Below are 18187 nucleotides of genomic sequence, written 5' to 3' on the forward strand. Positions count from 1 at the left end.
AATAAATGACCATTTACTGTATGTATAATAAATTACCATTTATGTGTAATAAATTACCATTTACTGTATGTATAATAAATTACCATTTATGTATAATAGATTACCATTTATGTATAATAAATTACCTTTTACTGTATGTATAATAAATTACCATTTATATATAAAAAATTACCATTTATGTATTATAAATTACCTTTTACTGTATGTATAATAAATTACCATTTACTGTATGTATAATAAATTACCATTTATGTATAATAAATTACCTTTTACTGTATGTATAATAAATTACCATTTACTGTATGTATAATAAATTACCATTTATGTATAATAAATTACCATTTATGTATAATAATTAATAAATTACCATTTATGTATAATAAATTACCATTTACTGTACGTATAATAAATTACCTTTTACTGTATGTATAATAAATTACCATTTATGTGTAATAAATTACCATTTATGTTTATTAAATTACCATTTACTGCATGTTTAATAAATTACCATTTATGTATAATAAATTACCATTTATGTATAATAAATTGCCATTTATGTATAATAAATTACCATTTATGTATAATAAATTACCATTTACTGTATGTATAATAAATTACCATTTACTGTATGTGTAATAAATTACCATTTACTGTATGTATAATAAATTACCATTGACTGTACGTATAATAAATTACCATTTACTGTATGTATAATAAATTACCATTTACTGTATGTATAATAAATTACCATTTACTGTATGTATAATAAATTACCATTTACTGTATGTATAATAAATTACCATTTGTGTGTAATAAATTACCATTTATGTATAATAAATTACCATTTATGTATAATAAATTACCATTTAGGTATAATAAATGACCATTTACTGTATGTATAATAAATTACCATTTATGTGTAATAAATTACCATTTATGTATAATAGATTACCATTTATGTATAATAAATTACGTTTTACTGTATGTATAATAAATTACCATTTATGTATAATAAATTACCTTTTACAGTATGTACAATAAATTACCATTTATGTGTAATAAATTTCCATTTATGTATAATAAATTACCATTTATGTATAATAAATTACCTTTTACTGCATGTATAATAAATTACCATTTATGTATAATAAATTACCTTTTACTGTATGTATAATAAATTACCATTTACTGTATGTCTAATAAATTACCATTTATGTATAATAAATTACCTTTTACTGTATGTATAATAAATTACCATTTATGTGTAATAAATTACCATTTATGTACAATAAATTACCTTTTACTGTATGTATAATAAATTACCATTTATGTATAATAAATTACCATTTATGTATAATAAATTACCTTTTACTGTATGTATAATAAATTACCATTTACTGTATGTCTAATAAATTACCATTTATGTATCATAAATTACCATTTATGTATAATAAATTACCTTTTACTGTATGTATAATAAATTACCATTTATGTATAATAAATTACCTTTTACTGTATGTATAATAAATGACCATTTATGTATAATAAATGACCATTTATGTATAATAAATTACCATTTACTGTATGTATAATAAATGACCATTTACTGTATGTATAATAAATTACCATTTACTGTATGTATAATAAATTACCATTTACTGTATGTATAATAAATTACCATTTACTGTATGTATAATAAATTACCATTTATGTATAATGAATTACCATTTATGTATAATAAATTACCATTTATGTATAATAAATTACCATTTACTGTATGTATAATAAATTACCTTTTACTGTATGTATAATAAATTACCATTTAGGTATAATAAATGACCATTTCCTGTATGTATAATAAATTACCATTTATGTGTAATAAATTATCATTTATGTATAATAAATTACCATTTATGTATAATAAATTACCATTTACTGTATGTATAATAAATTACCATTTATGTATAATAAATTACCATTTATGTATAATAAATTACCATTTACTGTATGTATAATAAATTACCATTTGTGTGTAATAAATTACCATTTATGTTACTGGTATATAACTCATTTCCATTTATGTATATTAAATTACCATTTGTGTGTAATAAATTACCATTTATGTTACTGGTATGTAACTCATTTCCATTTATGTATAATAAATTACCATTTACTGTATGTATAATAAATTACCATTTATGTATAATAAATTACCATTTACTGTATGTATAATAAATTACCATTTGTGTGTAATAAATTACCATTTATGTTACTGGTATATAACTCATTTCCATTTATGTATAATAAATTACCATTTGTGTGTAATAAATTACCATTTATGTTACTGGTATGTAACTCATTTCCATTTATGTATAATAAATTACCATTTACTGTATGTATAATAAATTACCATTTGTGTGTAATAAATTACCATTTATGTTACTGGTATGTAACTCATTACCATTACTCATTCATTCATCATGTTACTCATTACCATTTATGTTGGTATGTAAGATTTGGTGACTAATTAAGGTATATGACAATGCAGTCCATTACCTGGTGAAACTATATTTTACTTCGTATTTATACCCTCACTTATATGGAAGGGTGTCAAGCAGTATGCCGATGACTCGTTATTGTACAACTCGTTCGAACACAGTGCCAAAATGATACCAATCATTTTACACATTATTCCCATCAATTTCGCACATACCTCGCTGACATCAAATTGAAATTCCAAACTCTTTCCGGGCAGTCCTTTGTAAGTGTTTGCTGGGACCAACTCACTTGGCACTCGACTGGCAAACTTTCCCACAACCAGCTTGAGGACAGCAAGGGCCTCACACCAGTGGGAGGTCTGTGGGATGGATTGAGGAACCACTTGGTCATCATATACAGTACAAGGAAAACTGGTACACATAGCTGTAGTTTGAGTCCTGCTGCAGGGAATATTGATATAGTCAGGTTCACTATGTTTTTTCGTTCAAAATTTTGGTAGATAAGCAAAACTATACATTTTTGGAATATTCAGAGCATGAGGAATCCAAAAATTAATGTTTACATTTGCGTAGACACCTTTGCGAAAATGACACTCAGGACAGTGATGAAGATCTGTAAAAGCATATTCCTGAACGGTATAGACCTCGTAGATCCTGTGTATAGGACTTATAGTTCAATCTGATACTACCTATAACTTCCTATAACAACCTATAACTTCAAAGGACTTGCAATATCATGTATTATGTAATACAGTTATATTGAAGAGCAGGGCTCTTGCTTGAGACGGACGAAGTGACGGGCAAGACACAAACTCGTCCGAGAAGATGTTTATTGTAAAAACCAACTCGGGAACTCTGAAAAGCCCGTTTATCGGGCTGCATATATATCACAACCAGAAAGCTCAACCGAAACCGAAAGCCCCGCCTCTCAGGCGAGGCGCGCTTTGGTGGTCACGTGACCGACAGGTGCAAAGGATTATAACCGCACGCGTGGCACGCTTTGGTGGTCACGTGACCGGCCACCCCGGCACCGTGGTTTGCCCGCCGGTTACGTCACCGGCTGGAGCAAGGAGATTCTGTTGCTGGTCTCGCTTGGGGGACCCATGGGTCGCTACAATATCACAAATATAAAGACATTGGTTTTCAATTACCTTTGTTTGTTGCTTTTCCATAATCCTGAGCACTATTTTGAGGCCTTTATTGGATTCCTTGACCCAGAAAACATAGGATTAGCATATTTAATTAAGTCTCTAGGTTGACTAGAAGCCGAGATCGCGCAAAATATGTATTTTATGGCGGCCATTTTCAAAATCAAAAATGGCGGCCATGCAGGTGTCTGTGCAAATGCCAACATTGATTTTCAGATTCTCCATGCTCTGAAGATTCCAAAAATGTACAGGTTTGCTAATCCCAAAATTTTGAAAGAAATTATATTTGTTAACATAGTGAACCTGACTAATAGGAAAAACTTTGCTTTAATTCAAGTACTATCTCTCTGCACAGCCAAGTCAATGCCCTCTTTTACCACTTATTTATGGAATCTGATCTTTATATAATATATAGAGCAAACGTGTATGGTTATGTCTGTATGTATGTTTATATGCGACCAAAAAGTCTTCTTCTTTAAATAAATTTAACATCCTCTTAATTACGTTTAGACGGCTGCGACCCCTCAGACCTTTGACGATCCTTTAAGTCCCCCAATACCCTTAAGACCACCAAGACCCATGAAGACCCAAAATACCCTTAAAGGCCCTGAGGATCCAAAAGACCCTGAAGATCCAAATGGCCCCGAAGACCCAAAACGACCCCGAAGACCCAAAAGACCCCGAAGACCCAAAAGACCCAGAAGACCCAAAAGACCCAAAAGACCCAAAAGACCCAGAAGACCCAAAAGACCCAGAAGACCCAAAAGACCCCGAAGACCCAAAACACCCCGAAGACCCAAAACAACCCGAAGACCCAAAACAACCCGAAGACCCAAAACACCCCGAAGACCCAAAACACCCCGAAGACCCAAAACACCCCGAAGACCCAAAACACCCCGAAGACCCAAAACACCCCGAAGACCCAAAACACCCCGAAGACCCAAAACACCCCGTAGACCCAAAACACCCCGTAGACCCAAAACACCCCGTAGACCCAAAACACCCCGTAGACCCAAAACACCCCGTAGACCCAAAACACCCCGTAGACCCAAAACACCCCGTAGACCCAAAACACCCCGATGACCCAAAACACCCCGATGATCCAAAACACCCCGATGACCCAAAACACCCCGATGACCCAAAACACCCCGAAGACCCAAAACACCCCGAAGAACCAAAACACCCCGAAGACCCAAAACACCCCGAAGACCCAAAACACCCCGAAGACCCAAAACACCCCGAAGACCCAAAACACCCCGAAGACCCAAAACACCCCGTAGACCCAAAACACCCCGAAGACCCAAAGCACCCCGAAGACCAAAACACTCCGAAGACCCAAAACACCCCAAAGACCCAAAACACCCCGAAGACCCAAAACACCCCAAGGACCCAAAACACCCCAAAGACCCTTTAGAACCAAAATACCCTTTAGACCCAAAAGACCCTAAAATACCCCGAAGAACCAAAATACCTCAAAGACCCTTAAAGACCCAGAGGAAACAAAAGACCCTTAAGACCCAAAAGCCCCTGAAGACACCGGAGACCTAAAAGACCCCAAAGACCAAAAAGACCCCAAAGACCCAAAATACCTTTAAAGGCCCAGATGACCCAAAAGACCCTGAAGACCCAAATGTCACGAGTCACGCTAGTATGTATAAAAAGCCAGTTCGTTTTTGGAGTATGTATGTATGTATGTATGTATGTATGTATGTATGTATGTATGGACAGACAGACTTCGCCCCATTGGATGGACAGCTAGCCCAACTCCACCCACAATTGTAACCTGAGAAAAAAAATCATATGCGATTTTTCATTCCGTCATTTTGTGAATATGCATCGGCCTCAGGTCTCAACCCATGGCCCAGTGCAATTGGAATTATCCGAGCTATACAACCACGATGCATTATACCCTTTAGACCCTTAAATACCCCGAAGAACCAAAATAACTCAAAGACCCTTAAAGACCCAGAGGAAACAAATGCACATATATGCACATAAGCAGTATGCATGCTTTTGCTTCATATATGTAACCAGAGTTAAATTTTTTATTATTTTCGAGAGCGATTGCGCCAGCGGTCTGTGGCCTATATACCGCCCAAATGGGATGAGCATTTTGTGGCTCCCCAGCTGGCTCATTAATGACCTTCATCAAGGAGATAATCTACCTGTACAACCTGAACAGAATTTATATGTGGCGTCCAATCTAGGTTAGTTAGATAGATGTGGACAAGCTAGGCTAATAGATGGCAGGTATAGAAATCATTATAAATCATTGTTAAACTGATGCAAGCTATGTCATCCTTTCTCACCTGTACAAATTTGCTCACAACCTTCATGATTTCAATGTTGAAGACTCTGGAAGGAGCTGCAGAAATGTCCACCGGAGTAATCAGTGAATGCATGATAAGCAAGAGTGATTGCTGCATACTGGGAAGACACTTGTCGAGGAGCTGTCAAAACAAAGAAAGTTCGAAATGTATTGAAGAAAGGTCAGGAAGATTGCTATGTATGTATCCGTTACTGTTACTGTTAGTACTGTTACTACTACTACTACTACTGTTACTACTACTACTACTGTTACTACTACTACTGTTACTACTACTATGGTTACTGCTACATGCCCCTCATCCGGCACTAGCTCATCAAGCGGTCTCAGCCGCAGGCCTCCTGGCGGCTGCTCCATTGCGTCCAGGAACTCCTGCAGCGCACCCATCTGCGGGTCTTTGTTTCCCCATTGTGCGGCCAATCACAGCTGGGCCGCCGCCTCCACAACCTCCGCTAGGCCATTTTGTATCTGCCGCCGCTCCTGACGGCAGCCTCATATACACATATGATTACCCATACACATTTGCTCCAGCACCACAGTTCATCGAATACTCTATGGACCCGAGCGCCCAAATCCATGGTGCTGTTAGTTCAAAGCGTCGCCATGATGCACGGATGCATCCTTACCAGAGACTGGTAACTTCAGATCGCAACCCGACAATTTGATTCGTTTCATTGTCATTTGCTGTTCAGTGACCATGCCCATGTTGGCGTCCAATGATAGGTAATCAATTTGTACACCTGCTTAAAAGACAAGTACAACAGTTCCTCCCCAATATTATCTGATTGCTGCTCTCACTTCAAACTTTCCTCTCATTTCTATGACTTTCACTCTTCTGCAACTTTCTCTACTCTGTTATATATTTTTTGTTTATGATGTCAGTTTTGTTCCCCCCCTCTTTCGCCCCTCCCATTTTTTTTTTTTTAATTCTACACCCCCCCCCCCCACTCTCATTTCTATGACAAACTTTTCTGCTCCCCCCCACCCCACCAAATCTCCACTTCTTGAACTTCTGCCTTTCAACTGTTATTCTCTCTACTGCACCCCTTTTTGCGATGCTCTTTTTACCTCGCCACAACCACTCAAGCTATTGCTTCCACACCTTATACCTTTCCGCCCATACATCCCTTCCCCCAGCCTTTTCCATCAAATCATAACCTTTATGCCAGCCTTTCCAAACAATTGCAAAGCTTTTCTTCTTAGCTTTCCCACCAATCCAAAAACATTTGCACCAAAATATCTCAATAATCACCAAACCTTTCCCAATAACCACCAAACTTTTCCACCAAGCTCTCCCAATAACGACCAAACTTTCCGCCAAGTTCTCCCAATAAACTACTGTTACTACTACTACTACTGCTACTGTTACTACTACTACTACTACTACTACTACTACTACTCCTTCTTCTTTAATAGCCCCAATTATTCCCAGCTTCTTACGAGGCCGGCTGGGGAAAGTTTTCGGCCTAAGTTGTTGCTTTTTACAAACCAGCTGGCCAAACGACATTCGACTGAAGGTGACAGGAATTTGGAATTTGTTCAGGGTGCCAGAAATAACTCGCCTATTTTTCATGAAAGACAGCGTTTGATCTTTTACATCCACCAACTTATGGTAGTAGACAGGACAAACAGCCTAACGTTCATCCAAGGGACAACACACATTCGGGCTATATGCCACATGGTGAGCAGCCTCCTCTAGTTAAGACTGATTTCTACGAGTAATGCCCGCTCCATTGGAGCAGAAATGGTGTCAATACAAATTCCCTCCAGTAAGGGTCAGTGGTTAAAACCCTTGCACGATTGCAAGTGCACAGGAGTAATTACAAGTCGTCTCCCCACCCTTACTGGGGGAGTGGGAGGAAGGGAGGATGTATTTTGTGCCCATTGCCTGACCCTGAGCACCTCGAGAAGATGCGCAAATTTTTGGGGAGATCAGCCGAGCCGTTTTCGATTCAAGAGGGTTCATACATGCATACATATAGTGTATGATACCGGTGCCACGTGATAGTCCCTTCCCATGGGCCATCATATTCACCACAGTACAATGATATCACAGCCTATATTTTTATAGTCACGCTTCAAGTGTAGCACTTTCTGATTGTTCGCAAGACAATGAATTGGTGGATTACATCAAAACCTGATTGTACTCTGGAGCATTTCCTTTTTTCCCTGCCCCTCCTTCAAGGTCGGAGACGGAGGACGTTAAAAAGAGCTCCATCCGACGACCAACTGACCACCCGATCATCTGTCCATGTACCTTTGTGTACGTGATATCTCTAAAACCGTTGAACATTCAGCTTTCATATTGCAGATATCTATTCCTCATGACATTATCTCAACCTGATTAGATCACAGCTGTGATTGGCTGAATTATATTGCCATGGCAACCATCTCGGTAGCTTGGTTTATGTACGCGCTATTTCAAAAACCATTAAAGACTTACCTTTCATACTATAAAGATCGATACCACCCAAAAGACGGGGGACTCCTAGAGTATCAGCTCCTTGTTACTGATGAAATGTGATTCTATCATGTGTTATTTGCATGGTATTTGCAGTTATCTCCCATATTACATGTTTTAGCACAAGGGTGAGGTAATTTAAGGATGATATCGATTATGCATCGTTTTATGTATCGGAATCTGTTGTCAACCCGCCCCACATGTCTAAAACTGCCATTGATCGATACCCTTTTTATGTTTTTATCTTTGTAATCTGTCCTCAATTTTCTTTGCAAGTGTCAGATAGGTCGTCAGGCACATGCTTGGGCAGGAAAGCCACCATTACGGAAAGCATGCCAAAGGCGTTGAGTGGCGGGTTGGGAAAGGTTCACCCCACCTACCACAGACTGGGCCCCGAACCAGTAGCGACAAAGTGGGGAGCGGCCAAGTGTGTCACAAAACGGGTGGAGCTCGATTCGATAAAAGGTGTGATGGGCTCCGCCATGACAGGGCTCAAGACTCGACCAGGGATCTGACTCAAGCGGTCCGTACGAATGAGACTACAGGATTTTCCTACATAACGGCCCCCACCGCACTGCAAGCAGTCACACACCCACCCAGGAAACCACACTCACTCTCTCTGCTCGCGTCAGCCTTGTCATGAACTGTTGACGCCTGAGCTATGTCCACATTGGAACGAGCTGCATCCTGCCGGCACAGCAGCAGTATTTCCTGTCCTATCCTATCTATCTCCTGAGTTGTGAATTGGCCCGTTAAGGTTTATGTAGACAAAGATCTTCCATTTTGTTTGTTTGTGGACTCGTGGGCGTGTATATCAGTCGTGGGTTAATGATAATTGTTTGATGATTGTATTACCTGTCGTGGTGAGAAAGCCTAGTTCACAACGGTCCATGAAGGCTTCGTTCATTACTATGCGTCGGGGTGAGAGACCCTAGTTCACAATGGTCCACCAAGGCTTCTTCGTTCATTACTATGTGTCGTGGTGAGAGAGCCTAGTTCACAATGGTCCATGAAGGCTTCGTTCATTATTATGCGTCGGGGTGAGAGAGCTCGTGTTGTGGCAAGGGAGCTTCGCTCATTACAACGGGCCGTGGCGGCTTTGAACCGATTGATTTTTCTGATAAGCATTTACTTCTTCAAAGCTGAATAACCATGACTTTAAGGTACTAAGAGCGGGGAGAGTGGGACATAATGAAAGGGAGGAGGAGGGAGAGAGGTGTGGGGAGGAACAGAAGAGGAGAGGAGTCGAGTGTGGAGGGAGAAGGGAGGGCAGGGGGGAGGGGAGGAACAAGTGGAGAAGGAGTGGTGTGTGTGAGAGAGTGCACACAGGGTTAGGATAACAGGCTAGGATGGTCGGTCCAGAAGGTCAGCCAGGGCAGTGCTGCTGAAGGATGACCTGAGCATCCCAGATTGCTTAAGATGGTACTAGCTCTGCCAGGTGGGCAGCGGTTCAGAAGCGAGGTTTGGCTAGGTAGTTTGAATGTGGGATCAATTGGGGGGGGGAGGGGAGGTTTAGGTGGTGGAGATGATGCAGAGGAGGTTGGAAGTGTTGTGTGTGCTGGAGACCAGATGGAAAGGAGACAGGGCGAGGAGGTTGGTAGGAGGATAAAGCTGTTGCACACAAGTGGGGGTGCAATGAGTAATGGTATGGGAATAATAGTATCGGAAGAGATCAGCAAGCAGGTGGTTAGAGCGGAAAGATGGGAGGCTCAGATATTTATGGTATGGGTGTTGATACAGAGGCAAATGGTGTATATAATGTCTGTTTGTGGGCCATAAATGGGAAGGATTGGGGCAGAGAAGAAGAAATTCAGGGATGCACTGGAGATGATGATGGGAAGGGTTGAGATGGAGGTGATGCTGTGCATTGTGGGGGACTTTAACACATATGTCGGAGTAACATGTCGGAGTAACGGAGCCGGGTGAAGAGGAATGTGTTGGTAAATTTGGTTGGGGAACGAGGAATATAGAGGGTCAAAGAGCTGGTAGCAAGGAATGGGATGGCCATATCTGGTTCATTCTTTGAAAAGCGGGAAAGCCCCAAGATTACCTCGAGTAGTGGGCAGCACAGACCAGAATTGGGGTCTAAAATGAAGTGAAAAGATCCTGGACGCTGAAGAGCACCGAAATTGTACCAGTGATTATTGGAGAAATGGGAATGATAAAAAGAACCTCGTCGAGATTTTAAAAGCCATCCTTGGGAATATTACGACAAACGAGCCGCAATTGGAAGCTGTCTGAGGCTCGGTGACGTTCCTCAAAAGAGCCCTCGGAACAAAACTTTGAGAATAAGAAAACATCACAAACTGGTCCATGAATCTATCCCTTATTGAAACGGGGTGGATACTTCAAGACCTGGGAGGACTCCGTTCCACCTTCTGAAACCAGCATTTGGAGATAACAACCGACACACACCTTTGTACTGAATTATAAATTTATATATTTAACATTTTTAATATAACTTTCAACTAGGTGTCATCTACCTACTATACTCAAACTAGACAGTGAGTAATGCAATATGTGCAAACATTCAAAGCACAACAGAGCGAAGCGGGAACATAAAAGTTGAAAGGATTTTGCTACTACAGCAGAGTCACATAAAACCCAGCAATTCAATAAATCAAGATGTCATACCTCTGCCAAGTGTCCAATGAGAGTGAAGATGTGTTCTCTATATGCTTGTTCCACATAAATGCACACAGCATTAATCCAGCTTGTGCAGTCTCGCTGGTATGAGTGCTGAGCATACAAGGTCATGACATGTGCTAAATTTGACAGCTTGTCGTTGGACTCCTGGGAGCATACCTGCAGGAAGTACCAACAGATAATATAAACTCATGATTCCATGGACATATGGAGAAAGGTAAAGTTAAAGAGATAAAGGCTCATTGACTATCTTGTAACACCAGGTAAGATATTTGTTTGGAACCAACCTTTGCAATGTTTGTAGCAACCTCCTGGCAAAATTCGTTGGGGCTGTCAAAATTTTGGATCAGATGTGGCAGGAGGCAAAGCATATTCAGTGGAAAGCCTGTCATGAGCAAGGAAAAGAGGAAAACAACAAAAATGATTTGTTTTTATTTGTGATGAAGTCTATGGTGGCCAAAATGAAAATGGAGTAAAACAAGCTGGAACAAAAATGGGATTTTTCATGTTTAAAAGATTAGTACACCCTGCACCTTATGGGAGCAGCAGCAAAGGTCATGTTATTATCCTATCTGGTGTATATAGATTAGAGTAGATCTAGGCTCATGTCCATTTGTCTGGGGATACGCGATAAACATATAACAAGACAGATATGGCTGTCCGTTTGTTTGTTCACCGTTACGCTGATTGGCTGTGAGGTTAGGTGCACTGTGATTGGCTCCTGGCAAGATTATCGTATAGGCTTAATATAAGCTGAACTCATGGCCTAAATAATTATGTCAAAATCTAGAGTGAAATTGGATAAACCGATTTTTTAAAACCCGATATAATTAAATAATAGGCTTTGCAGGATGTTGAAGGAGCCCGGGCTCTTACATGAGACGGACAAAATGACGGGCAAGACACAAACTCGTCCGAGAAGATATTTATTCGTAAAACCAACTCGGGAACACTGAAACTCTGAAAAGCCCGTTTATCGGGCTGCCTTATAAAGCACAACCAGAAACCGAAACCGAAAGCCACGCCTCTCAGGCGAGGCGTGCTTCGGTGGTCACGTGATCAACAGGTGTAGCTGATTATACCCGCACGCGCGGCACGCTTTGGTGGTCACGTGACCAGCCACTCTGGCGCCGCGGTTCCCCGCCGGTGACGTCACCGGCTGGAGCAAGGAGATTCTGATGCAGGTCTCGCTTGGGGGACCCTTGGGTCGCTACAATGTGACGTTTTGGCTTGAAAATGGATTTTTCCACTTCTTTAAAGGTAATTACTGTATGTCTGATAGACAGGGTAGCGGGGAAGAGAGAGGAGAGGAAGAAGGGGAGGGAAAGAGGGCGTATAGGGAAGATTTGGGGGGCAAGGGGAAGAAGTTTCCTTCTGTATCCATGCTGTCCACTCCATTCCTCCCTACCCCATTGTTTGCCCAATTCTCCCTCTATTTTGTCGTTCATCTCCTCTGTTAGTGTCCCGACTTCCGCCCCCCCTCACCCTCTCACTACTGTTGCTTTTGTCCTTCTGCATCCTGAACCGTTTAGCGTTATAGCTCTTCCATGAGCCTCGACTCTGTATACAAAAATCTGTCATAGGTTGGCAACCATTGTACAGGTATGATGGGCCGAATTGTCTCTTTCTGTGTTGAAGTTCCTTGGAGAGAAGTCATCTATTATATATTGTGAACCCTGGTGTCTGCTCGTGCGGTTGTCTGTCTCCCGTTTACGGTGGCCTCTGCCTGCAATGCGTTTGAAAGCTCAACATTCACTTTTGAAATAACAGAAGAATAGGCATCTATATAATAATACCGTAAGGACTCGACATTGTTATCCCTTTTACGCCGCACCCAGTGACCCGATGCCCACGGCACTAATGGATTTACGATCTACGAACCGCGCTCTTTGTTTATCACGTACAGACATACTCGAAAAATCTGAATTCGCCGACGTTGGGGCCCAAAAGCATCCGATTAACTGCCGATACGACGCCATCTTACGACGCTATCGTATTGGCGTCTGCTGGGCGAAGGCGAAGCGAGCCGTCCGCTGATTGGACAGTCGAGTGGTGTGAACATGGGTGGTGTGAACCAAATGGTCTTTTTATTCCCTTGAACATTTTAAATTAGGATATATAAGGAAACGTCTTTATCGTCATTTTAATAAAGTTAAATGGAGTGACGTTGCGATACTCGGGGTGCGTTGCATAAATCCTCGTAACTCAGAGAGGTGTAGCAGGTGGCGAGACGTAAGGAAGCTTAAAGATAACGAGCTGAAAACAGACGAACGATATGTCAATCTCTTTCTACACCGAACGGAAATAAAAGTATGAGAGCGGGAGGGCATGGCCTGAGCACTTCGAGAAGAGAGGACTGATTGAACTTAACTTAAAGAGAAAAAAATTGGAGCTTAACGGAAGAAGAAGATCCCATGAGCGCTGCCGTCACTTATCGAGGTGTGTTGAGGTCTGAAGAGATGAGGTGGTTTCTAGGAGCGATTTGCACCTTTTTACTGCTTGAGGTGAGTTCGGTTCGTGTTTTGTGACTCGTAGATTTATTAATCAAAACACGGTCACAGTGGCGTCAGGCACTGTGACCGTGTATGTGACTCATATTCGCGATTACCACAGAAGCACATCGACGGGGAGTATCTATATAATAATAGCGTAAGGACTCGACTTTGTTATCCCTTTTACGCCGCACCCAGTGACCCGATGCCCACGGCACTAATGGATTTACCATCTATCCCCTATGCCATCCATAATGGTACACTCTATCCATACACCACATCCTCCCTTCCGTGGATGTTCCACGGGTTTCGGCTAGTATATATATTATTTTGATGGCGCTTTCAGAACCGTGAGGCTCGAGATACGCCACGCATCACAACTTGACAGGAGCTGAGGTGGCCGTGGTATTTCCCGCTCTCTTTTGGGGATCTGAGCACCGCTACACAGCGTCGGGGATGCTTCTGGTTCAACAGACTTGTGGTTCCCTTCACATCTGACGCTTTGATCGCCATCTATATAATAATACCGTAAGGACTCGACTTTGTTATCCCTTTTACGCCGCACCCAGTGACCTGATGCCCACGGCACTCATGGATTTACGATCTACGAACCACGCTCTTTGTTTATCATGTACAGCCATACTTGAAAAATCTGAATTAGCCGACGTTGGGGCCCAAAAGCATCCGATTAACTGCCGATACGACGCCATCTTACGACGCCATCGTATTGGCATCTGCTGGGCGAAGGCGAAGCGAGCCGTCCGCTGATTGGACAGTCGAGTGGTGTGAACATGGGTGGTGTGAACCAAATGGTCTTTTTATTCCCTTGAACATTTTAAATTAGGATATATAAGGAAACGTCTTTATCGTCATTTTAATAAAGTTAAATGGAGTGATGTTGCGATACTCGGGGTGCGTTGCATAAATCCTCGTAACTCAGAGAGGTGTAGCAGGTGGCGAGACGTAAGGAAGCTTAAAGATAACGAGCTGAAACAGACGAACGATATGTCAATCTCTTTCTACACCGAACGGAAATAAAAGTATGAGAGCGGGAAGGCATGGCCTGAGCACTTCGAGCAGAGAGGACTGATTGGACTTAACTTAAAGAGAAAAAATTGGAGCTTAACGGAAGAAGGAGATCCCATGAGCACTCCCCTATGCCATCCATAATGGTACACTCTATCCATACACCACATCCTCCCTTCCGTGGATGTTCCATGGGTTTCACGTCTTTATCGTCATTTTAATAAAGTTAAATGGAGTGACGTTGCGATACTCGGGGTGCGTTGCATAAATCCTCGTAACTCAGAGAGGTGTAGCAGGTGGCGAGACGTAAGGAAGCTTAAAGATAACGAGCTGAAACAGACGAACGATATGTCAATCTCTTTCTACACCGAACGGAAATAAAAGTATGAGAGCGGGAAGGCATGGCCTGAGCACTTCGAGCAGAGAGGACTGATTGGACTTAACTTAAAGAGAAAAAATTGGAGCTTAACGGAAGAAGAAGATCCCATGAGCGCTCCCCTATGCCATCCATAATGGTACACTCTATCCATACACCACATCCTCCCTTCCGTGGATGTTCCACGGGTTTCGGCTAGTGAACAATGATGCTGCCAAATTTTATTTTGCAACCAGGATATTATGCCCTCTTTTAAGACAAATCCAACCTCCACGGCCTGATATTGCACCAAAATGTTGTGGTGGGCAGTATAAGTAGCTCAGAGCTTTGGTTCTGAGTGAAATCAAGAATGCAACACAAATGACCTTTTTTAATTCCATCGAATATTATTTAAATTGATAGATAAACTTAAACTTATCCCGTCACTGGGGACGAATACGTTTGCTAGCTTTTCCCGTCACTTTGGATGGGTACTCGTCGTAGTAAGCATATCATGCCTCAAGAACGTCGGGGTTCCTCCCTTTCAGTTTAGTGTTAAACAGCAGTAGTGACTGTTTGAAAAGGTAATTGTGTTTGTGCTTTATAAATGTTTTTTTCTTTTTTACCTCTGGTAGGGTGCCCCACGAAATGCCACAATAAGCTATTTATACACGCTAACACGACAGTTGTCCAAGGAGGAAAACCCCCTTGGGGAGAGGGGATATTATTAGTGTTCATATTGTTGTGTAATAACATTAACATTATGCTATCATTCATGTTGTTAGTCCCCTACCGGTTTCAGTAGAGGGGACTATAGGTTTGTTTTCCATCTGTCTGTCAGTGTGGCGCTAGCCTTTAACATATTCACCTGGAACTTGGTACATGGCTTTATTATGATCAGCTACAGAACAAGTTCAAGTTTAAGGGCATTTCATCAATTTAAGGGAGTCCCTTTCTGGGATTTGGTTCCATTTAAGGGAGTTTCTAAGTCCCTTTCTGGACTTAGAAAATATCACACCCGTGCTGAGGGGGCATGTATTGCAAAGCAATTCTCCCTCTTGGTACTTTTGTTATTAGAAGCGGTCTTGGAAAAATGCCATGATAAGCTATCTATACACCTTAACATGGATTTTGCCCAAGGCAGAAAACCCCCTTGGAGAGGGAGCTGGGGGGTGTGAATGATGTTGCTACAACCTCAATTGTGTGACGTTTAGTCCTCCTGTCAAGTTTGGATGACATTGGATAAGTAACGACCGAATATATCATGATCAGACAGACAGACAGACAGATACCAAATGCCATAGTTTAGTATAAATAAAAAAAACCACCTTTTAGAGGCCATTTTTCCCCGCAAGCGGGGGTTGGCCTTTTTCGGGAACTGTGGTTGTTGTTGTTTTTCGGTCCCCTTTTTGAAGCAATGTTTTACGGCCGGATGCCCTTCCTGACGCCAACCCTTTTTGCCGCCTTTAACGACAAGCAGGGAATTACCAGTGAACTGGTACTCAATTTGCCGACCTCGGAAGGATGACAGGCTGAGTCAACCCCCCTGGCGTTAATTCAGCGATTGACCGGGATTCGAACCCAGGATCCAAGGATCCTCAGCCGGCACCCTAGCCGCTAGCCCAACACCAGTATGATTTACAATTTTTTTTTTTTGTTTTGTATACTGAATCGAGGCTCGTGAAAGAGCTAACATTTACTTCACAAACAAATCAACCAGACAAACAAAATATACAAAAAGAGGGAGCGGAAAACAAGATGGGGAGAGAAGGGGAAGCACACAAATACAACATTTGAGAGCAGGGAGATGTGTGGAAGGGAGAGGGCTTGGGGGGAGGAGGCGTGGGAAGGGGGGGGGGGGGGGTGGAGGGAGAAGTATAAAACACAAGGACACCAAGGACTTCCAGGACAGAAGTTGGTATTTCAAAAAAGTGGAATTGGGGTGAAATTAGCGGGGGTAGAAAAGATCAAGGTTTTGGATGGGGGAAGATAAGAGATGGGGGTGAACAGCTGTTTTAAAGACCTGGAGGGCGGAGTGGGATTGAAGAGAGTGAGGGAGTTTGTTCCAGAGGCGGGAGAAAAGAGGAATGAAGGAGTGAAGGTGAGCAGAGAGTCTTGATTTTGGCAGTTTGACCATAAGAGGGTTGCAGGCAGATCTTGTGCGACCTGTAGGAATATTTGCGGGACAGAGCCCAGAGAGAGCTGGGGGGCAAGGCCAGAGAGGAGTCGGTAGAAGACGGAAAGACCACCAACCTGCCTGCGGTGAGTGAGTGAGAGGCCCTTGGAGTTAGCTTCATCGCGGGAGATTCCAATGATTCTGAATGCTTTGGTTTCAACAGCGTGAAGACTATTAGTCTGGAGACCTTATTGGATGAGATTAATTTTGTCTTCAATCCCTCTTGTACAATGAAGTCAGTATTGATATCAAGTGTGGCAATATATGGTACAATGGTTAAAGTACTTTGGTTCCATTTGACGTGCAGCTCGTTGTTTCCATGCATATTGCTTGCTATGTTAATGATCGAATTGAAAACACAAATGCCAATGTGAATTTTTCCAAAAGTCTTTCTAGCTTGGCAAATGTGAACGTATTTGGTCATTTAACTATTTGGTTATTAAAAATAAAATGTGAACAAAAAATATAAACATAAATTTGTGGTAAATGTCGATTTTACAACTGAGAAGAACTTACCTGTTCTGGGGTTATCGACAATAGGCAAGTATGAGATGGACGTAAGCCGACTCAAGAGGCGTGTCGAAGGTTCCAAAGAGGTCTGCACTGTGAGTCCTTTCAGCAGTAATGGCTGAAGCCCTGGGAATGCATTCCAACCCAGCTGGCTGTGTGCCTTTTCCAGGCATTCCCAGGAAAGTACTTGGCTAGCACAGCACTCCAGAACGTTGTCTGAGAACACAGTAAGTGTGGGGTGTTGTGGGAAAAGAGATGGGTTAGTAGGAAGTAAGCGTTTTTTTTTAGCGATGTAGGAAGAGGCAACACTAATCTTTATTTTAAATCCTATTAGAATTTAACAAATTAGATTCAGAGATGCCCTTGACCAATAAAACCAAAATATAGAGATTTGTAATTGGCAAATCAATGATACACTGAAAGTCTAAAAAAACATTTTGATCATTACACCTGGAATGAAGGAAGTCGTTTATTAATTAATTAATTTGCTTCTTACTTCACACAACTTTTAAGCTTACAACCTTCCACCTTTTCAAAAAGCAGATTTTT

At 41.4% G+C, this 18187-nt stretch overlaps 1 protein-coding gene across 9 annotated transcripts in view; it reads right to left on the reverse strand.

Annotated features, from left to right (window-relative positions):
• The window catches only part of LOC137426021 (protein furry homolog-like), a 417549-nt gene that overhangs the window by 33044 nt on the left and 366318 nt on the right, over positions 1-18187 (reverse strand). For all 9 annotated transcript variants that reach the window (XM_068114742.2, XM_078776948.1, XM_078776949.1 and 6 more), the window contains 5 exons: positions 17645-17854; positions 11367-11464; positions 11068-11238; positions 5956-6096; positions 2714-2857 (listed from right to left, as the gene is read on the reverse strand). In XM_068114742.2, the coding sequence (XP_067970843.2) occupies positions 2714-2857; positions 5956-6096; positions 11068-11238; positions 11367-11464; positions 17645-17854 (764 nt within the window). The remainder of the gene's footprint in view (positions 1-2713; positions 2858-5955; positions 6097-11067; positions 11239-11366; positions 11465-17644; positions 17855-18187) is intronic.

Source organism: Myxine glutinosa, chromosome 4 (genome assembly GCF_964187855.1).
Source record: "Myxine glutinosa chromosome 4, kmMyxGlut1.1, whole genome shotgun sequence".
Lineage (NCBI taxonomy): Eukaryota > Metazoa > Chordata > Myxini > Myxiniformes > Myxinidae > Myxine > Myxine glutinosa.